The 26,416-nt window shown below is 39.4% G+C and overlaps 1 protein-coding gene across 5 annotated transcripts in view; it reads right to left on the reverse strand.

The window, feature by feature from the left end:
* Positions 1–22,504, reverse strand: part of MED30 (mediator complex subunit 30) — a 61,968-nt gene extending 39,464 nt beyond the window's left edge. For 2 of the 5 annotated variants that reach the window (XM_087706757.1, XM_087706753.1), the window contains exons 1-4: positions 22,415–22,484; positions 20,835–21,009; positions 17,947–18,105; positions 16,647–16,757 (exon numbers count right to left, since the gene is read on the reverse strand). In XM_087706757.1, the coding sequence (XP_087562883.1) occupies positions 16,647–16,757; positions 17,947–18,105; positions 20,835–21,008 (444 nt within the window). In that variant the 5' untranslated portion in view covers position 21,009; positions 22,415–22,484. Of the gene's footprint in view, positions 1–16,646; positions 16,758–17,946; positions 18,106–20,834; positions 21,031–22,414 lie in introns of all 5 variants that reach the window. The other 3 variants (XM_087706756.1, XM_087706755.1, XM_087706754.1) reach the window with 3 other exon arrangements.
* Between the last annotated feature and the right edge of the window lie 3,912 nt (positions 22,505–26,416).

Here is a 26,416-nt window from a genome sequence, read left to right on the forward strand (position 1 = left end):
GTAAGAGAAGGATTTCAGAACTTCAAATGGAGAAGAAAGGTGTGTTTCTATATAAACTAATTTTAAAGTTAATGATTTTATATGTCCTTTTTTTCTGGTAGAGGCATGGAAACTTTTCCCTCTGCTTCTAGTTTTAGGACCATACACACAGAAAAATTGGAAGCAACATTTGGCTACATAAATCCAATCATTTTATTACAGCTGCTGTATTGCCAGCTTTGTTAACTCCTCCTTCGCAAAAAGTGCCCTTCTACGTTTTACTAGCACAATCAGTCTTCACTGAGGTGATCAACTCCATAATCATCCTTGCCTCATTACCTCAGCCCGGCCCACTGGTCAGAAAGGGAAGGACGCTGAAATTAAAGGATTTTGACTGGCAGGATCCAGGAAGAGGACCTTCTGTGCCGTTGCCTTCAGCCTTTGGCACATCCTACCCAAACACCCTAAAGTGAAGTGATTCCTCACTCTCCCAACCTTTCAGAAATGCCTGAAGAACTGGATCTGCTGCCTTGCTTGGGGTTCATGCAGGAGCCTTGAAAACTCCCCCTCCCTCACCTTCTAACTTGGAATTATAACTCTCTTGGCCTCCTAATAAAATTATATATATATATATATATATATATATATATATATATATATATATATATATGTATGTATGTATGTGTGTGTGTGTGTGTGTGTGTGTGTGTGTGTGTGTGTGTGTGTGTGTGTGTGTGTGTGTGTGTTTTTAATTTTATTTGTGCTGATAAATAAATAAAGGGAGACTAGATTTATCAGCACAAATAAAAAAAAACCACAAATATAACAAAGGCAACAGTAAAAATATTGGGTTTCTGTCGTGATGGACTCTTGTGACGAGCCGAAGGACAGATGATGGAAGCAGTTAGCTTCCTCCCATAATTGGGGCTTACCAGGAGTTGTAAAAATCTAATAAAAATCTATATCTATATCTATATCTATATCTATATATATATATATACACACACACACACACACACACACACACACACATATACCTACATACATACACACACACACACATACATACATACATACATACACACACACACACACACACACACTTTTACATTTTACTTCCACACTGCCTCTGTGTGTTTCTTTGTGAAGGAGATGGGCAGTTCCTAAAATAAATGAATAATAAACAAATGGCAGAATAGAATAGAAAAGAAATAGAATAGAATATTCTTTATTGGCCAAGAGTGGTTGGACACACAAGGAATTTGTCTTTGGTGCATAAAAGCTATAAGTGATAAATCATGATCATAATCATCATAAAAATACATTCATCATAAATCATAAGATACAACACTTAGTGATAGAATCAACACAAATCATACTAGGAAACTAAATAAAACGATATAAAACGTAAAGATACAAGCAACAAAGTTATAGTCATAAGTAGAAAAGGAGATAGGTAATAGGAAAGATGACAGCATGCGCGCACCGGAACCCGGAAGAGCAGCTGGTGATGGCACCCGTGCCCTCAGAGAGAGCTCTGTGTGCTACCTCTGGCACGCGGGCCATAGGTTTGCCATCACAGCCCTATAGCATCTTTTTGAGGGGAGAAGTAATAAACAAACAAAAAAAAATAAGCAAAGCAGTCATTAAGGTCCCGTCCAGATAAACAGGAACTCATCCATCTGTCAGGCCTGGAAGTCATATTTTCTTTTTGGATTTCAGGCCTGCCACACTTTCTACTGTGGGAAAATGCAAAGTGGGAAAGTGGGGGAACCCTAACCCTAACCCTGACACCATCTTGTGTTCCTCTTGTTTCAAATAGCAGGCCTTTAAAAAAAAAATCCAAAGATTTGGATTCAGAAAGAGGGAGGGATCGATACCAGGTTTCGATGCCCAAACATTCCTTCCCCTCTTGCTAGGACCTGAAAAGAATGCTTTTTAAAACTCCACTGATCAAATGTATAATTTCTCAACCTCAAGTGCTAACTTTGCTAGTTGATTAACATACCATTAAATGTTCTCTCACTTTAAAGAGTGTTAGTAGCTCAAGACACTTTAGAAGGGCGTGTGCTCTCCCAGAAGATCAGGACTTTATATGGTGGGAGCGCTCAGTAGCTCCAGCAGCTTCTTGAGAGCAAGGTAGATTTAAACCTGAGGTCATCACTGACAATAAGGTAAAAAGGAGAGGACCGAAGTGAAGTATAGTTCAAGAAGGGAGAGGAGAAGAGGTCTTTGCAGGGATGAAAGAAACCAATACACCAGAAACTTCAAAACCAAATCTAGAAGAAGGCAACTGCAACTCATATAACTGTCAGGCCTACAAGCCATCTTTTCTTTTTTGGACTTCAGGCCTGCCAGGCTTTCTATTATTCTACTATGCAGTTTCTATTGTGGGAAAATAGGAGGGGGGATTATACAGAGTTGGGTGATATGTAGCTATAACAAAATTATTTCTAGAAAGCCAAGGTCATCCTTTGTCTCTGCACCTGGCCGGAACTGGATGGGTGGAAGGTGCCAGCGTGGCAGTGGAAGATTGGACCATGTGATGGACTTGGGGATGTTGGGGCAGGATCTTGAACTTTCAACTGGGTGGGGAAAACTGGGAAGCTTTCAGATTTGGGGTTTCCCAGATGACCAACGTGGCTCTCTTAATAAATTGGAACTTTGAAGAATCCTTTGCCTCAGACTCTGATTTACTTTTGGATGCTATTTGGAACCCAGAAATAACTAAGGTTGCAGACAAAGAAATATCCACTATGGGCATGGCTGAAATATCTACACAAGTAGGTGACGAAAGCTGAAAGGACTTCTCTAATTACCAGAGAAGAATGCTGAATTTTTCACAAGTAGGTTTGGAGGCGATATTGCCAACTTTAATAGCTACCAGTAGTGATTATGCCAGAGGAGTTTTTACATCTCAAAAGGACAGAGAACAGGGGATGTAAAAAAGACCGAAGCAAAGATAAATTGTAATAGCTGATGCAAAGCGCAGTGGATGTTTTAGAAGTAAGGGAAACTCGGAGAAGTGGAAGCCTTTTAAATCAGGTGGTTGTGCAAAGCATTAAGGCCACTGCCAAAAGAATGATGTTCCAAAGGGCGTTACTAATTTGACTGTATGAGTAATTCTGAGTTGATTTCAGAGAGTACAAGTTGCAAAGTGTCTGCAATCTTTTGAAGCAGATGCATCTTTTCCTGGCATTTCAGAACAGCTATGGCAGGCAGCCATGCAATCCCAGGAAAAGACCCAGCTGCTTTATAGACAATTGCTAATGTTTGAACTCTTCTGAACTCCAAAGCACCTTTGGGAAAATAACATCTGAAAAGCCATAATAGCTGAATATGTGCTTGGTTACAAGCCAATTGCATTGCACTCGTGTCAGAAGCACCAAGGTGTTTCTGGGTGGAAGGGATTAGCCGGTGATGTCACCATTGCCCACGACATGCCCAGTTGCGGCCTCCTTTCATGTCCCTATTAGCAGCTGGAGCAAAGGATGAGAGCTCACGCTGCTCCGTGGCAGAACTTGGGTCTCAAACGCAGGCTTGCTGCTTGTCAAACCAGCATCCTAACCATGTGAGCCACCATGCTCTTTACAATCCAATGGGATAGTATCCATTAGAATTGGCGAACAGCCAATGAACATCAATGTTAGAAAGAATACTTGCTTGCTGCAGATATCATTGTAGAAGAACTGAAAAATTCTATGAACATTTAAGAGATGTTAAATGCAAGAAAATATATTGCAATACAATAGGCAACTGGAATATAAAATTGGCCCAAAAAGAGACATGGGAAGTCAAATGCAAATTAGAGTAATGGTCTGCTTATGAAATGCTAACAAGTTTGAGGCCATGCATAATTCTGGAGAGAGAGAAATGTACAGGTTAAATTAAAACAAAAATAAAAAAGTAAATCTACCAGCAAGATTTGACTTGCAGGGCGTACTTCTCCAGAATATAAAATCAAAGTAGAGAACAGATTCGGGGTGCTTAATTTATGTGGAAAAAAGAGAGAGCTACTGAAGAGACAAGATCCGTGAAGGGAAGTGGAAAATTTCAAAGGGAAAAATATCCAAGTTGTTTTTAAAACAAGTTAACATGATCACCAAAAAGAAAAAAAGGAATATGAAAATCTTAAAAAACAAAGAAGGGATTGATGATTGAGTATGGACACAAAGAAGAAAACATGAGGAAACTAATGAAGGACGCTAACAAATAAAACAACAAGAAAGGAAAAATAAGACAATTTTTAGATGAAAGTAGTGAAAAGTAACTGTGGAAGAGACTTAATGGGGGCAAATAAAGCTGAAGAAAGACGGAAAGACTGTAGGAAGATCTTTTTTAAAATAGAACAGAAACACTGCAGAGAAGGAATACATATAGAAACATCTAGAATTAAACAGGAAAGCAACTTGGACAAATAGTAGATCAGTAAAAGTACTAACAGCTCTATTGCCACAAATATGGAACAAAAATGTGTAGCCTAGATTGGAAAAGATTAATAGACATACTTGTACCAAGAAATGGAAATGAAATTAAAAAAGAGTATGAAAATTAACATTATATAAAAATGTGTAATGGACAGGATAGCGAATATGAGAAAGAGGTTTACCTTCCTATAATTACCTTCACCAAAGCTTTTGTTTAGACCCTATCCAAATATATAATGCATTTTAACATATTAAACTACAGGGATTCACAACAAATCACAACAATGACAAAAGTGTGGCATGAAATCACAACTGCCGTTTTGTACCTGCTTTCTGACACTGAATGCAAGTATGCAAGTTAGACACACCTTTTACCTTACCTCTAGGTATCTAGCTTTGCATTATGTAGAGAAATATCAGATCTTTTGGCTAAGTTAAAAGAATATCTTGTTATAATAGTTCCTTAAAGCACTTAACAAGAACCTACTGTAATAACTGATTTAGAAAACGTGGAGCGATTCACAACTGATAGTGAGTGAGCCAAAGTAGATTACAAAACTGCCCTTAAAAATCTAATTGCTGGAGATAGTTCAAGATGACAATCCCTTCCCCATGAGCCGTGATAGCACAGTGGTTAGAGTGCAGAACTGTATGCTACTTCTGCTGCCTATCGGCTGCCTGCAATTTGGCAGTTCAAATGTCACCAGGCTCAAGGTTGACTCAGCCTTCCATCCTTCCAAGGTCGGTCAACTAAGGACCCAGATTGTTGGGGGCAATACGCTGACTCTGTAAACTGCTTAGAGAGGGCTGTAAAGCATTGTGAAGCAGTATCTAAGTCTAAGTGCCATGTAGTCATTACCAGCTGAGCCAGACTTTGATTACACAGAATTAAAAATTGTGCTTAGACCCACAAGATATATAATCTGTAGGAAATTTCTGTGTAAATGTGTAAGACCTAGTTGGTATGAAATGGTTACAGGATGTTCAAAATATCAGAAGTATATTGATTTCAGATCAACCATGTTTCAAGTTGAGGATCATTTAGAGCTTAAAACAGTTCTGAATGAGCTGGTCCAATCTTGAAGGGACCCAAGATTGGACCAGCTCATTCAGAACTCAAGATACTCTGAATTCAAAATGCTTTTGCATACAGTTGGTATGTAAAAGTTAGTTAAAATCCAGGGCCATGCAGTCAGGAAAAAAGACAGGTGAAGAGCAGTGTGGAAGATCCTGCAGCTAGTTCTGGCTAAGTATATAGGCTGTCATCAATGCTACTCAGGCATCAACAACAGGCTAGCCAAAGAGAAAAGCCAGGTCACTGACAACATTATATACTGTGTCAAACCCATTTCTATACTATGAAAGATCACCCCTACAACTTGGCCTTGGTTCTCTAAAAAGTGAAAGGAGGAAAGGGCAAAATAAATCTTAGGAGCTGCAGCAAAAGGCAAGCAGCGTAGTATAAAAGAGACGCCTTAAGCGCAAGTACATACACATATTTTTAAAAATGCCATAGATTGGAATTCCAGAAATATCATAAGCGTAAGAGGGAAATGCATCCAGAATGTAATTTGTACAAAAAGAACAACACCGCCAAAAAACCATTCAGCTCCCCTGAATCTGGCTCTTTAATTTAAATAGTAAGTCCTTTCGGCAAAAGAAACTTGACACATTTTAAATTATTCAGATGGCAAGAATATCTCAGTGGCTTCCAGATTTCTTTTCGGATTATAAATGGGGTGTGGAGAGGGAAGAGATTTGCTCATGAATATTTGGTATTGCGAAGTAAGTTTGCTTTTTTCCCCCCGCAACGAAACAAAAACAACAGCCTACTCATCAGTAACAACGCGTGAAAAGTGCTAGCACAAGTGCATAATGTTCTTGGAATCAAGGTGACCTTCCCTAAGCCATTGAACAAAAAAGGAGAAAAGGGAAGGAGAAGAAAAGATAGTCTTACACAGAATTCTTATGTATGAAATTTGCTATGATTATGCAACTAATTGTGCAGCTTTTCCCAGGTTGGCACCTTCCAAATGTCCTGAGGTTCAACTCGCATCACACTCGGCCACCTCTGCCAAAAAGCTGGCTGAGATTTGATGGGAGTTCAGATCCAACCATCTAGATTGCCACAGGTTGAGGAAGCTGGTTTAAGGTGACCTGGTTTGAAATGTAGCACAAATACTAAAAGGCTGATAAAATATCAGCTTCGGACTGCGTAGGTTACAGTGAAAAGCAGCCTTGACTTCCAGCCAATTTAATTCACTTCAATATATGTCTGCATCATTGACAGGGAAGTGCAAATTAAATATTGATTCAGAAATGGTACACACGGTTCATGCCGCCTACTTCGGCTGGCCCTCCATAGAGGGCAACGAACAGAGAGAGCCTCAGTGCCCTTCAAAGAATCAAATGCTGACCCAGAAAAGTTTCCATTCAGATTGTGGCTAAGGTGAGCCTTAGTTCAACCAAAGCTCAAGTTAGCAATCCCAGTTTAAAAGGTTGTCAAAAGAGATAATAGTGCAAGCTAATACTAAGGAAGAAATGAAATTCTCTGTGTGGGGAACAACAAAGCAGCTTTGGAAGTTTTAATTATCATTCAAGAATCAAGGGAAAGCGCTCTATCCGTTCAACACTTCAATCCCAGTGAGCAAGTTACAGGTGAGCTGGGAAAAAGGTGTTCACTATTGCTAGTGACAGATCCCTTAGGTGTTGTACTTCACAGGTTCAAAAACCATTTTTTTGAAGAATGTTTGAAGACAATCAGGGAAAGTTACCCGGTTTCATTCATTGTTCCCCAAAGTTTTCCTGGCATAACTTGAGAAGAATGTCGGATTTAGACTGGACTTGATAGAAATGGGACCATGACATCTATTTCAGGAAATAGCTTGTTGATCAGAAAGGTTGGCAGTTCAAATCCCTAGTGTCGCGTAACGGAGTGAGCTCCTGTTACTTGTCCCAGCTTCTGCCAACCTAGCAGTTTGAAAGCATGTAAAAATGCAAGTAAAAAAATAGGAAACACCTTTGGTGGGATGGTAACAGTGTTTCGTGCGCCTTTGGCGTTTAGTCATGCCAGCCACATGACCATGCAGATGTCTTTGGACAGCGCTGGCTCTTCGGTTTTACTTAATGAAATCCTTTACAGGTAGTCCTTGCTTAAAGACCACAACTGGGATTGGCAATTTCATCACCAAGGTATTAAGCAAGATGTCATGTGATTATGATAGACTTACGCCCTTGCTTCCATTGCAGTCATCAAGCAAACCACTTGCAGTTGTTAAGCAAGACATGCAATTTCAGAGTCAGATTCACTTGTCAGAAGCTGGCTGTGAAATGTCCAGATAACTACCATGTGACTTGGGGATGCTGCCATGGTTGCAAGCACGAGGACTGGTTGTAAAGTTGCTTATTCAGCACCAACATGATTTTGAAGTCACTAAACAGAGCAGATGCCAAACGAGAACTACCTGTATAGTAGCTCCCCCCACCCAACCTTTTGGGCACCAGGGACCAATTCCAGGGGAGGTTTTTTCATGGTCGAGGGGGGGTATAGTTTCGTGTGCTGCGTGCATCCTGCGGAAGGGGTTTCGCTTGTTTGTGCGGCCCAGTTTCTGGCATGCCACGAGGTTGGTGACCCCTGCTGTATAGGACTTTCATAACCTTCTATTTCAATTACATTTGTCTGATATATAATTTTTTTTAGTACATGGCATGTGTTAGCCAGGAATCACAGAGGTGGCTGGCTGCCCGTGAAAGGAATTTTTTCAGGCGGTGTTATCTTCACCCACGGGATGCCTGAATGGTGTTAGGCAATCGGGGGGTGGGGCTCCTTTCTTATCCCTACGTGGTTCATTTGCTCACAGGAATCGAGCCGCCAACCTCAGCAGTGCGTAGGCCCAGCGATTCTTACCACGTGAGCCATCACGGCGTCCTGTCTGATACTAATATCCTGGAATACAGCAATTTATGACCAGAACTGGGAAATGGAGGGTGCTCAGATGACTCACAAGAAGATGTGCTCCTTCATCATGGAGCAGCCTTTCCGTGGGAATAAAATTTTGCTCTGGCATTGCTGGCCTTGAAGAACCAGCTCAAGGTAGAGCTTTTCTGGAACACTTTTTAAAATTAATTGGATAACTTCATAGGAATTCCTATAGATTGCTCCGCTTGTAAGTTAATATTGATTTGATTGGCCCTGTTCTTTTCCATTATATTAATTATACCGTGATTATTTGTGTAGCGCCAAGAGTGACACGATTGTGGTAGCATAAAAATCCAATAAATAAATAGCGACTGTCAGGTAAGGAACAAAGGGGGTGATTTACATCTGTTAAGAATTTATGCCATTCACAAGTTTAAGCACTGCATTTTCTTCAAAGCAATGCAAAAGTCATGTGTTTGATGTGCTGAATCCATCTGCCTGTTATACTTATCCAAAATAAACTAAACGTAAGAAAGCTATTCCTAATTTTCATTGTAACCTGGGAGGATGTCAAACAATCTTGGCTCTCTCCCTAGAAAATATGGCTACTGTGGGGTACCATTCCTTCCTCTGGCACCAATTATTTATTAGCTTTCAATAGTCCTGAAATTCAGATATTTCACTCAGTGACTGCAGTAATTCCCTTAATGATCGAGGCAAAATAGGTTGGGTATGGTTACATGATGCTTCACTTTATGACAGTACTGCCTAAAGATAATGTTTCCGGTCCCAATTGTGGTTGGAATTTGAGGATTATTGAACGTTAATAAATAATTGGTGCCAAAGGAGAAAATGGTACCCCAGAGTAGCCCTATTTTCTCCGGAGAGAGCCAAAATTGTTTGACATCTTCCCAGGTTACAATGAAAAGTTACAACAGCACTGAAAAAAGTGACCTGCGGACCATCCTCAAAGTTATGACCATCGCACTACCCTCACAGTCACATGATCGCAATTCAGGCACGTGGCAGCCAGCTGGCATTTATTGTGGTTGCAGATTTCTGTGATTCTAATTTGCCATCTTCCCAGCAAAGTCAATGGGGAAGCTGTTCCTTATCTGACAGTCGCTATTTATTTATTGGATTTTTATGTTACTACAATCGTGTGACTCTTGGCGTATACAAATAATCACGGTATAATTAATATAATGGAAAAGAACAGGACCAATCAAATCAATATTAACTTACAAGTGGAGCAATCTATAGGAATTCCTATGATGTTATCCAATTAATTTTAAAAAGTGTTCCAGAAAAGCTCTACCTTGAGCTGGTTCTTCAAGGCCAGCAATGTCAGAGCCATGGTAGAGCAGTGGTTAAAGTGCAGTACTGCAGGCTACTTCTGCTGACTGCCAGCTGTCTGCAATTTGGCAGTTCGGATCTCACCAGGCTCAAGGTTGACTCAGCCTTCCATCCTTTTGAGGTGGGTAAAATGAGGACCCAGATTGTTGGGGGCAATAGGCTGACTCTGTAAACCGCACAGAGAGAGCTGTAAAGCACTGCGAAGCGGTATATAAGTCTAAATGCTATTGCTATCTGAGGGAGCAGGATGGTAGAGCACTGCTCTGAGAACAGGGCAGCAACTTTCTTCTTTCCCTTTGGTTTTATGCTGGAAAATATTACAAAGAGTGGCAACATATAACACATTTTGGATGCCGAGGACAGGTTACATGGAAAGAGGTTTTTCCGTGGAGTGGATGTGGTTTCTCAAGCGGTCTGCATCCCACTGCATACTTCACTTGTGTGAGTGGCCCGGTTTCTGGCATGCTGCAGCCCAGCACAGGTCCACAACAGTTGAGGACCCCTAAGGTAATACGAAGCTGCTTTAGGCTTGATGATACGGGCCCTTGCATGTCTATTCAGTTTTAGGTTCTGCTAAGCTCAATGCAACTGACTGAGCCATAGAACTATAAAGCCGAAGCCAAAGCAGCACATATGAGCTCTGAAATGTTTTGCTCGTTTATGTGGTTTTCATGTGGTATCAGTTAGGGTGTTTATTTTAAGCAGGATTGCTCTGTAGAAACTAATAAATATGTATCCCATTATTTTGAAAAAGTGCCCTTCCAAAATATATATTTTTAAAACCAGGAGAATATATTGCAATTTTTTTTGAAGGGCAAAAAGAGGTTTGCTGGTAAGGTTTCAAGGCAAAAATCATAATGCAGTGATACCACTGTACTTTTTAAAGAAGCGATTAAATTATATCATAAACATTTATGAAATTCCTCATACAAGATCACTCCAAGGAGGATGATAAACAAATCAGCATTTGTCTACAAGGGCAAAATGTATAACCTCCCCAAAAGAGATTGTAAAATATATTAACAGTTAAGGAACGCAAAGCACTCACATAAATTTATATTACAGTAAAATCCTATGTAACGTTACATTATTAGTTTAGTCTAATACTTTGCTTTTCCAAATCCACACTGTGCTATTTGGCTTTTTTTCCCCCCCCTTTTTTCCCCCCTTTTTTTAGGCACTCCTTTATATTGAAATCCAATGCTTCCTCGCATCCCTTTTTCTCACTAATTGGCAATGACAGAAACTGAAATGTCAGACTGGTTCTTTTGAAAGCAATTTTTCACCTTTCTGAGATATTTTAATGACTGAAATATTATTATTATTTTTTTTAAAAGCATGGGGATTTGTAGCTTTATTGTGGCAAAAAAAAAGTCTGCAGTCAAAAGACGACTATATATAATGCATGAATTATATCTTTATGCTGGAAGAAAGGAAACAATGAACAACAACAACAAAAATGCCGACAGCCCAAGATGTATTCAAGCATTAAATTTCCTCAGGGTTAGAATTGCATGAGTACAGAATAGGGATGTGGCTTTGGGCTTCATTGACTATGCTATACCTGGGTTGCCTGGCCCATTATTCTCCATAAATTTGAAGGTTTCCAATGCAATTTAGAATTCAATGCAATCAGGGTTCTTAATCACGCAGGGTGTCTGTCTATATTACTACATGGAAGGCCAAATGGCAGAAAGCAAGGCTGAACTAGCCAATGCAGTCACCTTTTATTCTATGCATTTCTAATCAAACTTGAATTAGGGCTGTAGTCTGGCATTTCCATATGAACACTCAAATTAGTTTTGCACAGGGATGTTGCAAATAAGACTGCTGGAGCCCAGAGCTTTTTAGACTTCCTATTTACCGTTCATTTTTATATATGTATGCTTACCCAGAGCACTGAGTGAGAATATTTAAGGCATCGGAGATAAATGACACAGCTAATCTGTCCCTTTTTCTCTGCAAGTAAATGATTGTTTTGTCCCTGGCCATCGCCCACAGGGTAGCTATTCCATGTTAACCATTCTGGATTATGGCTGACAGAATCACATAAAAGGATCCATATCTTTGCTCTATCCCAGGGGTGAGCAAATTGCGGCTCTGGAGCCGCATGTGGCTCTTTCATCCCTCTGCTGTGGCTCCTTGTCGTTCAAAATATGTGTCACAACTGCCAATGTGCGACACCCGCCAGAAGGTGATTTATTGAGCTCTTTGACCCCGGAAGGCCAACCATGGATAAATCCAACAAAAGAAAAGACAGAACTTTTAATTCAACTACATATGCTAGTTTTGTGGCTGCTCAGGAAATAGTCAGGCATGGGAAGGATTTTGTGTTTTCTTTTCTATGGGAAACAGGTCCAAATGGCTCTTTGAATGTTTAAGATTGCCAAACCCTGCTCTATCCCAATATTTTTCAACCTTGGCTACTTTAGGATGTTGGATGGGCATTCTGGGAGATGAAGCCCACACATCTTAAAAGTTGCCAAGGCTGAAAACTACTGCTCTGCCTTGACGGATTGCAGCCAAAATCCTCTGGACCCCAATTTCCCATTTTTCATTCAATGATTTTTGTATCACAAGACCTTACCTCATCTTACTTGTGCATTTATCTTTGTCAACTCAAGGATCAGTTTTGCAGACAAATGGCTAAAAGACATCACACTTCAAGTACCTTAATCATAAATGCTAATTTGACAGCTGCATTAACTTGGAAGTTAATTTGCAACTGTAGATTTTAACACCAAAGCTGAAAATTTGATTCCATCTTTAGCATAAAAAGCGTGTGTCCCCCTCCCTCCTGCCATGAAGAAATTATGACAAAGACTCACACAATCCCCCTCCGTGCAAAACTGCACGTCACTTGGCAGAAAATAGTTCAGGGGCAGAGACAGAGTTTTTCATTCCTATCGTCTTTCCTGTATCCTCACCATTCAACAACCAACTCCCAAGGTCTCTGAAATCAAAGCCTTAAAAAGAGCCAAGGTGGCACAGTGGTTAAATGCAGCACTGCAGGCTACTGCTAGATCAGCAGGTCAGCGGTTCAAATCTCACCGGCTCAGGGTTGACTCAGCCTTCCATCCTTCCGAGGTGGGTAAAATGAGGACCCAGATTGTTGGGGGCAATATGCTGACTCTCTGTAAACCGCTTAGAGAGGCCTGAAAGGCCTATGAAGCGGTATATAAGTCTACTGCTATTGCTATTGCTATTGCTTATCCAGAGATGGACAAGAAGAGGGAAACAGGGCTCTTACGCTATTCTGTCTGGCCTTCTATCATCCTTGGTTCCTGAAGCTTTTCTTACTTCTATTATAGGTTCATCATGCCACTGCACAAGCCTGCCATAAATGACTGCTCCCTGCAAGCCTAACATTTATGTATGCTTATGCCTACAAACTTTGTTCTGCGAGTTAAATCAGTGAGCCAAGGAAAACTCTGCCCACTGCGACAATTAATTTTAGGCCTATGTAGGTTAAACTGAATATATACTGGATTATAAACAGCTGGCTTCCTTCTGCTGACAATGGCTTTTTGATCTTATGGCAGCTTCTGACGGTAGCAGAGAGATGGAAATAAATATTGGGATGTGCCTAAATGGTTATCCTTCTCTTCTCCATGCAACAACACCCAATTATTCAGGTCCTTTAGAACAAACACTGGGGGGAAACTAAGTAAGTTAGAGAGGTGACAGGGAGATAAAAAAAAATTGTTCCTGAGATAAAAGCTTTCCCTTCAGGGGATAAAGAATTTTATTCAAGGGTACCAGTTGAATACAGCTCAGCGTGGCTTATTATTTTAAAGAAACATACAAGCTCTTTTTCATCTTTTAAATACCAAGTGGAAAATATCTCTCTCTATCCCTATCTTTCTACTTATCTCTCCTCTACAGCCTCCTTTTACAGCAAAACATACCAATGCAAAGCTAACAATCACTTGCTCTCCCTGGACAAATATTTACCTGCAGATATTTGATCCCATCAACTGTTACTGTTTTTTTTTTAAAAAAATGACATGCAATTTCTCTCCAAAAAGTAAAAACTGATAATCCTTTGAAGGAAACAAATAGTGTCTGGGGAAAAAAAATAGAATGCTCTAAATCGATCTATGTTGTTAAATGATTGAGCACATCCATGACCTTCTTTAAATGTCAGGAATAGAGACGTATTTATGGATGGTCGAACCTCAGGGTCAGATGTTAATTTTGGAGGAAGCTGTAGACTTTCTGCCCAAAATGAATCTATCTTCAAATTAGCAGATTTGTTGTTAGTTGCGAAATCGTGTCCGACCCATTGCAACCCCATGGACAACGTTCTTCCAGGCCTTCCTGTCCTCTACCACCCCCTGGAGTCCATTTAAGCTCAGCCCTACTGCTTCAGTGAATCCATCCAGCCACCTCATTAGCGGATTATATGTACTTAACAAATACGGATATTTGAAGTTCCAAATAGAAATTCTTATAAGCTACTGCATATAAACAGGCAGCAAAACTCTACACCCGCTTGCATTGATGATGTTGCCTGGTTGGGTAATAAAATGTCGGCAAGCAAACAATCAAGCTTGGAGAGTACCAAGAACTGCATAGTTTACTCTAATAAAAAGTAACTATCAATGGACAATAGGAATTCAAGGGAGAATAATGTAGGACATTTGATAGAAGAGTCCAGTTGAAGAAAGAAAATGGGTCTTTTTAGAAGAATCCACTCTTTTTTTTCAATTAGTGTTCCATGAATGAATAAACAAGAGCCGAGGTGGCGCAGTGGGTAGAGTGCAGTACTGCAAGCCACCAGCTGACTGCTAGTTCAGCAGTTCGGCGGTTCAAATCTCACCGGCTCAAGGTTGACTCAGCCTTCCATCCTTCCGAGGTGGGTAAAATGAGGACCCAGATTGTTGGGGGCAATATGCTGACTCTGTAAACCACTTAGAGAGGGCTGAAAGCCCTATGAAGCGGTATATAAATCTAATTGCTATAAACAGCCCCATCCTCATACAAATAGAAAGACCAAGCAAATGACTGAATGGTTATCACACAGTAAATTTACGAATAAAGCACCTAACAAAATTTATCAAACCATTATAAGCCAGGAGTCCCAACAAATCAACTTAAACAGAAAAAAGAGGGTAATTTTAATATTTTTAATTAATACAAATCCAGACCATGGGTAATGAATGAAATGGCTACAAGGACTGAGCATGTACAATGAGGGCACAGAACCAGAAAGACTTACAAGAGGAGCATTTGGGACTTAAGTAGAATTTCTAAGGTTTGATTGATTTCCCCAGCCACATAATTAATTTTCAAAACATAAAATGATAGTGTCCTACAAGAATTAGCGTTTAATAAAAATTGGCAACAAATATTAATTCATGATCAGTTAAGGATATCCAGAATATCATCATCTCAAAATGTAAAAATACAGAATTGCCATATATGGCCCTAGAAGAAGGAATATATTTTTCTAATGTAACCTTTAAATAAATAAAAGTGTAATGTAATATCCTGGATAATTAATATATAACTGAAAGAGAAAAATGAAATTTCTTTGTATCTTGCCTTTATTATTTTTAGAAATAACTTGAGGCAGCAAATGTATCCAACATACTTCTTCCTTCTATTATCCTCACAATTAACGATTATGTGAGGTGGGTTGGGCTAAGAGATGGTGACTGGTCCAAACTCATCCAGCTGGATTTCATGGCTGTGTTGGGACTTGAACTCAAAGTCTCCTGCTTTCTAGCCTGGTGCCTTAACCATTAGACCAAACTGGCTGAGACCGTGTAGCAAACATTTCAGAACATTCTAGGATTCTAAATTTATTTATAAATTGTTTTAATTTGTTTATCAATATGCTTGATAAGCCAACTTGGCTACTTTGCACATTAAAACAATTGAATGAAAAATTAAAAGTTCTGGAATGTTCTGAAATGTTTGCTACAGAATCTCTGTATAAGCACCTTCAATGACAGTTGTTCAAAAAAGATAGATGGATGGATGAATGGATGGATAGATAATAGATAGATAGATAGATAGATAGATAGATAGATAGATAGATAGATAGATAGATAGATAGATCTACAGACCCCTCCCATAAACTGGACATAAACTGTTTCAATTTCTCCCCTCAAAATACCGCTATAGGACATTGCATGCCAAAACAATTAGACACAAAGACAGTTTCTTTCCCCATGCCATCACTCTGCTAAACACCTAATTCCCACAGCACTGTCTATGCCTAAGGATATCTAACTATGTAGCAGGACTGTATTACTATTATGCTACCCATCTTTCCTATTACCTACTCCTATTGGTATAATATGACTATACTTCATTGGTTGCATCTTATGATTTATGATTGTATACTATGATTTATCGCTTTGTTGCTTATTTGTATACGTAGAGCTTATGCACCAGAGACAAATCCCTTGTGTGTCCAATCACACTTGGCCAATAAAGAATATTCTGTTCTATATTCTGTTCTATTTCTTTTTCATGACTATAAACCAACATTTGTGCCCTGGGCTCTTCTTACTAATCTCTGTTTTCAATGAGTCAAAAATATATATTTGGCTTAAGGTAAAGGTTCCCCTCGCATATATGGGCTAGTCGTTCCTGACTCTTGGGGGCGGTGCTCATCTCCATTTCAAAGCCAAAGAGCCAGCGCTGTCTGAAGATGTCTTTGTGGTCATGTGATCGGCATGACTAAATGCCGAAGGTGCACGGAACAGTGTTACCTTCTCACCAAAGGTGGTTCCTATTTTTCTACTTGCATTTTTACATGCTTTCGAACTGCTAGGTTAGCAGAAGCTGGGACAAGTAACGGGAGCTCACTCTGTTACTCAGTGCTAGGGATTCGAACTGCCGAACTGAGGACCTTTCTGATCGACAAGCTCAGTGTCACTGAACCACCGCATCCCTCTCATATTTAGCTTACAATTACACAAAAAGATACCCAAAAATAGAATATGGTCTACCTTGATAACTTCCATGATTTCCCGTCTTTCTTCACTAGCAAAGAGTAGCTGGTTGGTGGCTCCTCGGTCATCATGTTTAAATCCATCCTCTTCCACGTAAGGAATGAGTTGCTATAAATATGGGGGGGAAACCGTATATTAAGACAGAGAATATCTGGAGGAATCTGGTGTGAGAAGCTATGTCATAACAATGTTAATTATGGTAAATATGAAATTACAAAAATGTTTTTTGTTCCTAACTGCATTTATATTATACAATCTCTTATTTGGATGTCAGATGTCTCCAAGCGATAAATACATACTTTGCCTTTTACCAACTTGCAAACTCCCTAAATCTTTTTTTCAACCACGATCAAAGCCATAAGCAGAAAATACATTAAGTTTCACCCTCTGGAAATCATGATGGATACCGTATGTAAGCTGATCTGGATCTTCTGGCAGATCCTTCAGTGATCTTCAGTACATTAGCTCTCAGTAGTGTTACAGTAAGAGCAATACAATCATTTCCCTTCTCTTTGTTGTGAGAATTGAGGTAAAGCAGGAGAGTATTTTTGCAGAGAGAATTATTTCTAAACTCTTGGTTTAATGGACCTCAGCTGAGTGGACTTCAGATATAGTGGACAAAGATTTCATTTGGGCTTCATCCCATTTAGCAGACAAATGTCTATTAAATTGAGGATTTGTCTACTAAATTGAAGTTTTAGTGCTAATGGTGCTATTTGCATCAGTTAGGTAATTATGCAAACAATATAAATGGATATAAACAAGATAAATTTGAACTTTACAGACATTTGTATTTAATGGAACCCTCCTTTCCCAATGAGCCATTAAGTCAAGATTTTTTCAGTCCTTATTACTAGCATTTGGGTGTATCCATTTTAATCCAGGTTTCACATGGAGAATTTTGGGATTTTAGAATAAATGAGATTTGGAAACAAATCAGCTTCCCTCTTCTTCAGTTCTGGATGAGAGGTGGTATTCAGCAGGTTCTGACCAGTTCTGGAGAACCAGTAGTGAAAATTTTGGGTAGTTTGGGTGGGTAGCCACCTCTGACTGGCCCCACCCCCATCTATTCTCTGCCTCCCTAGTCCCACCTGATTGGGAGGAAATAGGGATTTTGTAGTAACCTTCCCCTGGAGTGGGGATGGGGAATGGAGATTTTACAGTATCCTTCCCCTGCCACGCCCACCAAGCCACACCACGCCCACCAAGCCACGCCCACAGAAACGGTAGTAAAAATATTTGAATCCCACCACTGGTCTAGATATTTGTGTCTGTCTCCCCTCTCCATTTCACTTACTTCTATTGGAATGGCTTCAAGTCCTGCACAATTCTCATTGCACTTATCGTACACCAATCTCAGTTTCCGAAACAGTATTGAGAGTTGGCGCAGATGTTCTTGCAGCTTTCCCAATCTATCTTGATATGTGCCCGTATGGTAGGTGACACCATTTGGAAGCTGGAATATTTGAACATTTAATAGCAAGAAATCAAATTTTAGCCATCCTTGAGAATATACGACAAAAGAAAACCTCACTCATTTCTTCCACAAGCATGAAAAGTTTTTGACAAAAACTTTGTTAGTTTCCAAAGCTACCTGAGTCTATACTTCCTACCTTCCTTTCATTGAAGCATGTAACAAAATAGAAAATAATAATCAAAAATTAAAACATCACCATTAAATTATCTGACTTGCCTACAAAATATGTTTTTGAATATTGGTTGAATTTCTTCTGGAAAAGAATTCCATAGCCAGAGCTACTTTTGAGAAGATCCTACTAGAAGCATTTTCCTCTTATTTTAAGAACATTTTTGCATATATTATGATAGATCAGAGAAGTCAGAATCATCAAAGGCAATTTAGAAGTAGAATAATATACCATATATCATATTATATATCATATCATATAGGCTGATAGTAAGTCTGCAAGTAGCACTTTGATTATTAGCACGTTCCCACTCCTATTTTCTAAAAATAGTTCCAGAAGCCTCTAATACAGAGGTCCACAATCTAGTCGTAGTCAGAATAGAGCTGGAAGGGACCTTGGAGGTCTTCTAGTCTAACCCCCTCATCAAGAAGGAAACCCTATGCATTTTGAGACAAGTGGCTGTCTAGTTTCTTTTTAAAAACCTCTAGTGATGAAGCACCCACAACTTTTGAAGGCAACACACAACTTTTGAAGCTCTTCAGCTCATTGATGCCTTCATGAAACTTCAGTGTTCTTTGACACCCAAAGTTATTTTATGAAAATAATTTAATAAATACTATTTTAGCTAATAGAATTAAGAATTATGTAGCATCTCTTGACTGAGATGGGTAGTCATAGAAAATGAATAAACAAACAAACAAACAAACAAATAAATAACAATTATGGGTAGTCCCATTGATCCTTGGAAGTCGATAGGGATCGGTTGCTGTAATGCCAAAGTTATTATGTAATATCCTAGGAAGGCAGTTTTGTTACTGAAACAGTGTAATAATAAAACAAGAACATTTAAAACAGATTTTAATGGGATATGTGGGACTGCAAAATTCTGCATTATTCCTAAACTCTGGGATTCTATTTTTAAAATGACCACTGCCACTTTTCATATTTATTCTGGATCAATATTTCTGCCTTATAACAGGAGTTAAAGAAAATTCTGATCTTGTCGTTAGCTTGTCCAAGCATATTATGAGCAAGTTCTGACACCAATGTTATGTTTTTATGCAAAGGCACCACCAAATTTGTGATTCCCCTTAGGTTTGCTCGCAAAGTCCTGAAAAGCAGAAGGGGATCATAGACTTCGTCTTCAAAATTTCTGCATTAAGAGAATCTGATAGCAATCAGTTGAACATGTATGTATGTATGTATGTATGTATGTATGTATGTATGTATACATGTTAAATTCAAGGGGCACATCAAAACAATTTTCTTTGATATTTTTTTTCTTAAATTTTGAATAAAGAATATTATTCTGCAACTGGAGAACTGTAAACTATGTTTTTAAAACAGTCCATATAAAAACTCTAGATTGCTAAAAGAATACTGGCTGAATACATAGACATTCTCAACAAATTCAGTGGAAATATGAATTATATTAAAAATAATCCTAGGTAATCAAAATAAAACAAGAAAAGTTAGGGTAATTATTTTAATAAAATTTAAAGATTAAAAACTGGGGCAGAATTATTCTTAGAAATAAAAGTGAATATGGGGAAAATCCTACAAATCTATCAACTATAGCCAGCAGTATGCATCAGCTGCCAAAAAAGCCAACACTGTTCTAAGCTGCATAAACAAAGGGATAGAATCAAGATCACATGAAGTGCTATTAACACTTTATAATGCCTTGGTAAGGCCACACTTGGAATACTGCACTTGGAATACTGCCACAAAGAAGAGGAAGTCAAACTATTCTCCAAAGCACATGAGGGTAGGACAAGAAGCAATGGGTGCAAACTAATCAAGGAGAGAAGCAACTTAGAACTAAGGAGAAATTTCCTGACAGTTAGAACAATTAATCAATAGAACAACTTGCTTCCAGAAGTTGTGAATGTCCAACACTGGAAATTTTTAAGATGTTGGATAACCATTTGACTGAAGTGGTGTAGGGTTTCCTGCCTAAGCAGGGGGTTGGACTAGAAGAACTCCAAGGTTCCTTCCAACTCTGTTATTCTATGTTTCTATAAAATAATAAAGTGACATTTACTATCTGGTAAAGCTACAATTAAGGTACATGAAAATAAGTAGAAGCAAGAAGGTTATATACTACATTAAGTAAAAAAAAACAGAGAAAACTTACATGCCTGCTGTTATCAATTTATAAATCATTTACCTATATTTTAACTAGAATATGTAATTGGTCTGTTTTCAGCAGCCTATTTTGTCTAAAAAAAATCTTGAACTCAAAATGAATTCTCTCCAAAAGTAGATTAATTAGAAAAGAATTATCTGCCTCCTTTACTACATTCTTAGTGAAGCTAAGATTCTCCAATTTTAAAAGTAAATTATCTGGGGAGAAAGGCAGATAAATCGTTAAAAGCCGTTTTTTAAAATGAAAATATGTAGGAGGCAAAGATTTCCTTTTCTGAATACCAAAGTTGTTTTGCTGATGTTTTTCACTGTGCACTTTTTTTCAATTTAATTCAGGTTTTCTACAAGAGAAGAAAATAGAATAACATTATTCGGACAGGTGATTACTTACCTGCATATTTCTTAACAGCTGGAAGATTTCCATTGTGCGGAATACAATGTCCTGCACAGTCTCTTGGCCAATGCGACACAATGAAGCTGTGTTCACTTCCCGTGCAGCCTGACCCTGAGGCCCAGAAAATGAACCAGGAGGCAATCCTGGCCCTGCTAAAGGCGGTGTAGACATCCTGAAGTGCAAGAGAATGAAACTATTAAGGTAGAAAAAGGAAAATGGGTGTCAAAGAGGACACAAATCTGTTGGATACAGATGTTTAATATATTAATGGTTTTCTAGTGACATATTAAAGTTAAATTACATTGAAGTCCCCCACCTACAAATTAATTATCACGCTCAAAACCTTACATTTCACAGATTTGTAAGACTACAGAGGCAGAAGAGTTCATTTTGGGCATATAACTGATCAGTGCAGGAGTCCTTGAAGAAACAAAGACAGCATGTCCAATTTCTGCTTAAACATAGTGAGTTCCCTTTAGAGTTGCACATTTGATCATGTCGCCATGCAGCTATATTTAGGCATATATAATTGTTATGCTTTTGTTTCTTTCGCCCTAGGCCACTTTTGCATATTCTATCTTACAACAGCAGTCTACCCTTGCCCTTTCCTATATAAACTAACCACTGAACTAAGCCAAACTTTAAAAGACTGCTCAAAGACGACCCACAACCAATTCAGAAGAACCAACACCTTTTAGTCTTGAAGGTGTTGGGAGCTGACTTTCCAAAACATCCTTGCTTCCTAAAACCTCTGCTTTGTTGGTAACCTATTCTTGGTTCTGCTTCCTTTACGTTCCCCTAAAGCCAGGGTTGAAAGGGATCCTGAAGGACTTATTTATTTTATTTATTTTGGTTTGTCAAGCATGTATGAGAAAACAAGTATGAATATAACATAAAAACATGTAAGTATAAGCAGATATACGTATATACATAAGAAATGAGTACAAATAAATGGGGACAGTAGGACAGGGATGGTAGGCACGCTGGTGCACTTATGCATGCCCTCTTACAGACCTCTTAGGAATGGGGTGAGGTCCACGGTAGACAGTTTAAGGATAAAGATTTGGAGTGGACTTCTAGTCCACCCCCCCCCCCAACTCCACCCCCGACAGGGCAGGAATCTTCCATTCTGGATAAATAACTTTCTCGGTTGAGCATCCACAACTTCATGTGGCATCCCAAAGACCAAATAAAGAAAGACTTAAGACAGGCACTCAGGGCCCTTGATTTGCTCTCAGCTCCAAAGGGACAGAACCCTGAAATATCTCTGCCCATCAAGTCCAGATTTTCCTTTACAAAAATCAAACCAACCCAAAACTCCCAGAAATGAAACCAGCCATTTATTGGGGCAGCCTGCCAAACGTCCCCAGTCTCAGGCACAGGAACAGGTCTTTACAACGTTCATAACATTTATAATCTCAGCCTGCCTGCCTGCCTGCCTGCCTGCCTTCCTTCCTTCCTTCTTTCGCCCTGGACTACAGGGTCCATCATGCCCAGCCACTGGACTAATAAAGTATGTAGTCCAACTATCTCCGGAGGTCCCCGGGAGGGAAAGAGGACGATAGACACGCGGATACCTAGCCGTCGTTGTCCGAGTAACAACCACCTTTTGATGTAGTCGACTCTCCCCGTGGCCGGCGTCGTCCCTCCTCCCGGCGCGCAAACCGTGCGGCGGACGTCGAACGGCGGGACGTGATGACGTCACGCGGTACGGACTTGTGGCGATGGACGCTTTTTGTGCATCGGCAGGGCGTGGCCATTCCCCCCCCCCCATCCGTACAGGGACTCCTTTTCAGACACACCCCCTCTCCACCCCCCAGCATCGAGTCATTTTCCTCGGCGTTTCGTTTTGCGTTTTGATGGGGAGGACTACAGTCCCCATTGTCCCCAGGCAATATAATGTAAACGGGTTCCCTTTCATTCCCCCCCCCCCGTTTCTCCTTTGCTGCCGGTTCTCCCTCCATGGCGAAGAACAGCGCAAAATCAAGAGGAAAAAATACGTTTTTTTTTTTTTTAGTTTTGTTCTATAGCTTGTACGCAAAATGCAGCTTTTTTGTTGTAGAGGCTGGATTAGAAGCTGAAGAATTGGGGGGGGGGGGAGGCGACGACTCAGCAGGTTTAATTCTGTTGCCTTTAATTCAGTGCTGCTTAAATTTGGCTGCTTTAAGATGGGTGGACTTCAACTTCCAGAATTCCCAAGCCAGCTTGGGGAATAAGCCTTATCTTTGATTTGCTTTTGTATATAAAGATCTTTTCCTATATAACATACTACTACGTTAATAATGCTAAGACCCAGCTTTGCTAACCCAGTACTAGTTAGATATTTGGGGAAGTTCAATGCCAATTTTTTCTGGCTTATGCATGGATTAAACATATACAAAACCAATTTAAATAGTTGAACTCCACCCATCTTAAAGCAGACTTGAGAAATAGCAATAGAACTCAAGACTTATATTCCACTTCATAGTGTTTTACAGCCCACTATAAGCGGTTTTCAGAGTCAGCATATTGCCCCCGGTTCCACCACAAAAGCGCGTAGGACAAAATCGCGCTCGACAAAAGCGCGCTGTGACGTCATCACAGCGCGACGAAAAAGATCGAAAAAATGTAAAAATAAAGCTAAAACCTTCCCCTAACCCCCCCAAACCTAACCCTAACCCTAACTCTTAACCTAACCCTAAACCTAACCCTAAACCTAACCGTTAAAGTAACGAAAAACGTAACGCTAACCCTTATCCTAACCCTAACGCTAACGCTAACGCTCTAAAGCTAACCCTAACCCTTACCCTTACCCTAACCCTAACCCTAACCCTTACCTTTATGTGAATCGGCTTGCTTTAATTTAATTTTTATTAATTTTTATTTGAATTTTTCGATCTTTTTCGTCGCGCTGTGATGACGTCAAAGGCGCGATTTTGTCGATCGCGCTTTTGTCGTCCGCGCTTTTGACGGGTCACGATTGCCCCCAACAATCTGGGTACTCATTTTACTGATCTTGGGAAAATGAGTCAACCTTGAGCCGGTGAGCCTCAAAGGAATCAAACTCCTGGCAGTGATGGCCATACACTGAATGAGATGCAGAAAAGTTTCTGGATAGGAGGTGAACTGGGTCCATTTAGTTGAAGAGATACCATAGTTTTTAAAATATACTCAGGACGGGAAGAAAATGATTTGAAGAATGTATATTCCTTGAGTTGGTTCAGATGGGGAATATACAGTATTGCCTTGCCCCTGTGAAGCAAAATACAAAATAATCAAAGGATTAGCTTGCCTCGGGCAGTTGTGGGTGCTCCATTACTGAAGGCTTTCAAAAAGAGACTGGACAACCATGTGTATGAAATGATTTAGGGTCTCCTGCTCGAGCAGGAGGGGTGGATGGGTGGGTTAGGAGACCTCCGAGGTCCCTTACAGCTCTATTATTCTATGTCCTATATTCTAAGCTTGAATACAGGAATTATGTTTAATATATTCATTGTGTTCCGCAATAGGAATCGTGAAATGACTTTTTTAAAAACTCTGTTTGAATGCACGTGATGTTGGCCTGTGGTGATGAAGTTCAATACATCTGGCATGTGCCAAGTCAGAGATGTGATCCAGGTGGTTCTTCAATTTGTTCAGGACAGTTTGCCTCCAGGGGTGGGTTCTGCACGACTTTACTGCCGGTTCGCTCGTGTGCGTTGGATGCGCAGTGCACGTGCATGCGCAGTTCAATTAAAATTAAGTCCAGATTGAAATACTTGGAAATATATATATGACCAATGGCTAGATATTCAGTAAACAGGCAGTGCTCCAGAGACTCTCTTTGTTCCCCAGTACTATTGTTTTGGTGGACTGATAGACAGACAGACAGACAGACAGAGAGAGAGAGAGAGAGGGAGAGACTCTTGAGTGGTGTGGTGGCCTAGAGATGGAGCGTTCACCTCACAATCAAGAGGCTGTGAGTTCGAGCCTAGGTAGAAGTAGATATTTTTCTCTCTGGGCGTAATGAGAATATAGCTGATAAATAATTAATCAAGTATAACTCCGCATTGATGACAGGAAAGGCATCCAGCCAGCAAACACTCAGCTCTATTCAGTTGCCCTGACTCTACCCAGATGCAACCGATTATGGGATCATTAAAATAAAATAAATAGAGAGATAAACTGATAGATTAGATAATATAGACTGATAGAGTGGTAAATAGTTGAAAGAGACATAGATGATATATAGACAGAGAGAGTTTATAGAAAATAGAAGATACATGGATAGATAGATAGATAGATAGATAGATAGATAGATAGATAGATAGATAGATAGATAGATGATAGATAGATAGATAATATAGATAGAGATAGATAGATAGATGATAGATAGATAGATAGATAGATAGATAGATAGATAGATAGATAGATAGATAATATAGATAGATAGATAGATAGATAGATAGATAGATAGATAGATAGATAGATAGATAATATAGATAGATAGAGATAGATAGATAGATGATAGATAGATAGATAGGACAGGCAGGTATAAATATAACATGAATATAAGTTTAACCGTGATCTGCTCAACTTGTCTGATGTACCTGGAAAACTGGGCCCTGCTAAAGCTTGCACATTCGTCATTGTCAGAGGCAGAGATGCTTGAAGAAATACAACATATAATTAGCAATCTGAACTAGATCCCCTTCTGCATCTAAGAATAAACAATGCTAACAAGCATTAGATGCCAATAACTGTATCCTGGGCACTTGGTATCATGGCGATGCTTGCAGTTTGCTACTGATGGTGTCTTGCTTAACTCGAATGAACTCAGATGAAGTCTCCAGCTGGAATGACCCAACTTCAAGGATTTTGACACTAACAGGATGTAGAATGTGCAATCGTGTATGCCTATCCTAGGAATCAATTATTTAGTTCTCATCCATCCTTTTTAAAGAATAATGCATTGTTTATGTTCCATGTTTTCATAAGAGGTCTATTTTTGATACTTACAGATAGCTCTATAGTTCATTCTGCTCCCACTAAAAGCCTTCCACATGTGCTCCTTATTTATTATCTCTATTTATATCCCTGGTTTGTGTGCATGGGACATCCTCAGACACCTTTTTATGGATGATGGAGTTTGTAGTGTAATCAAACTAAAAGATTCAAGAGGACCCTGAGAATGAGAGGTTTCTTTCCTTTTTTTTTTTTTAAAAAAAATTCTCTTCAAAGGAACACACTTCCCAGAAAAATGGAGGATGGATTTGAGCACAAGATTAATTCATGACAGATACAAAGCCTTTCCTATTGAATTACAAACTTTGAAAACCATGGGTGTGTGCCAGATTTGAGATACAAAATTAAATCCATGCTGTGTAGAATAATTTATTTCATTAGTGATGCCCTGCAGAACAGGCTATTTCACTCATAAACCTTAATTTTTAGGTAATTCTTGAGCAGTTCTTAATGTGCATATCTAGAAATAGGGAACACTACTTTTTACCTGTGATGCATTTTGCTGGTAAAGATCTCATATTATTATAACATTAAAAAGCATCTATAAATATCAAAAGGACTTAAAAACATAGCTGCCAAACTCTTTTTTTTTTAAC

This window comes from Thamnophis sirtalis, unplaced genomic scaffold (assembly GCF_051295495.1).
Source record: "Thamnophis sirtalis isolate CommonGarterSnake01/CBP01778 unplaced genomic scaffold, rThaSir2_p1.2 scaffold_2, whole genome shotgun sequence".
NCBI classification, from domain to species: Eukaryota; Metazoa; Chordata; class Lepidosauria; order Squamata; family Natricidae; genus Thamnophis; species Thamnophis sirtalis.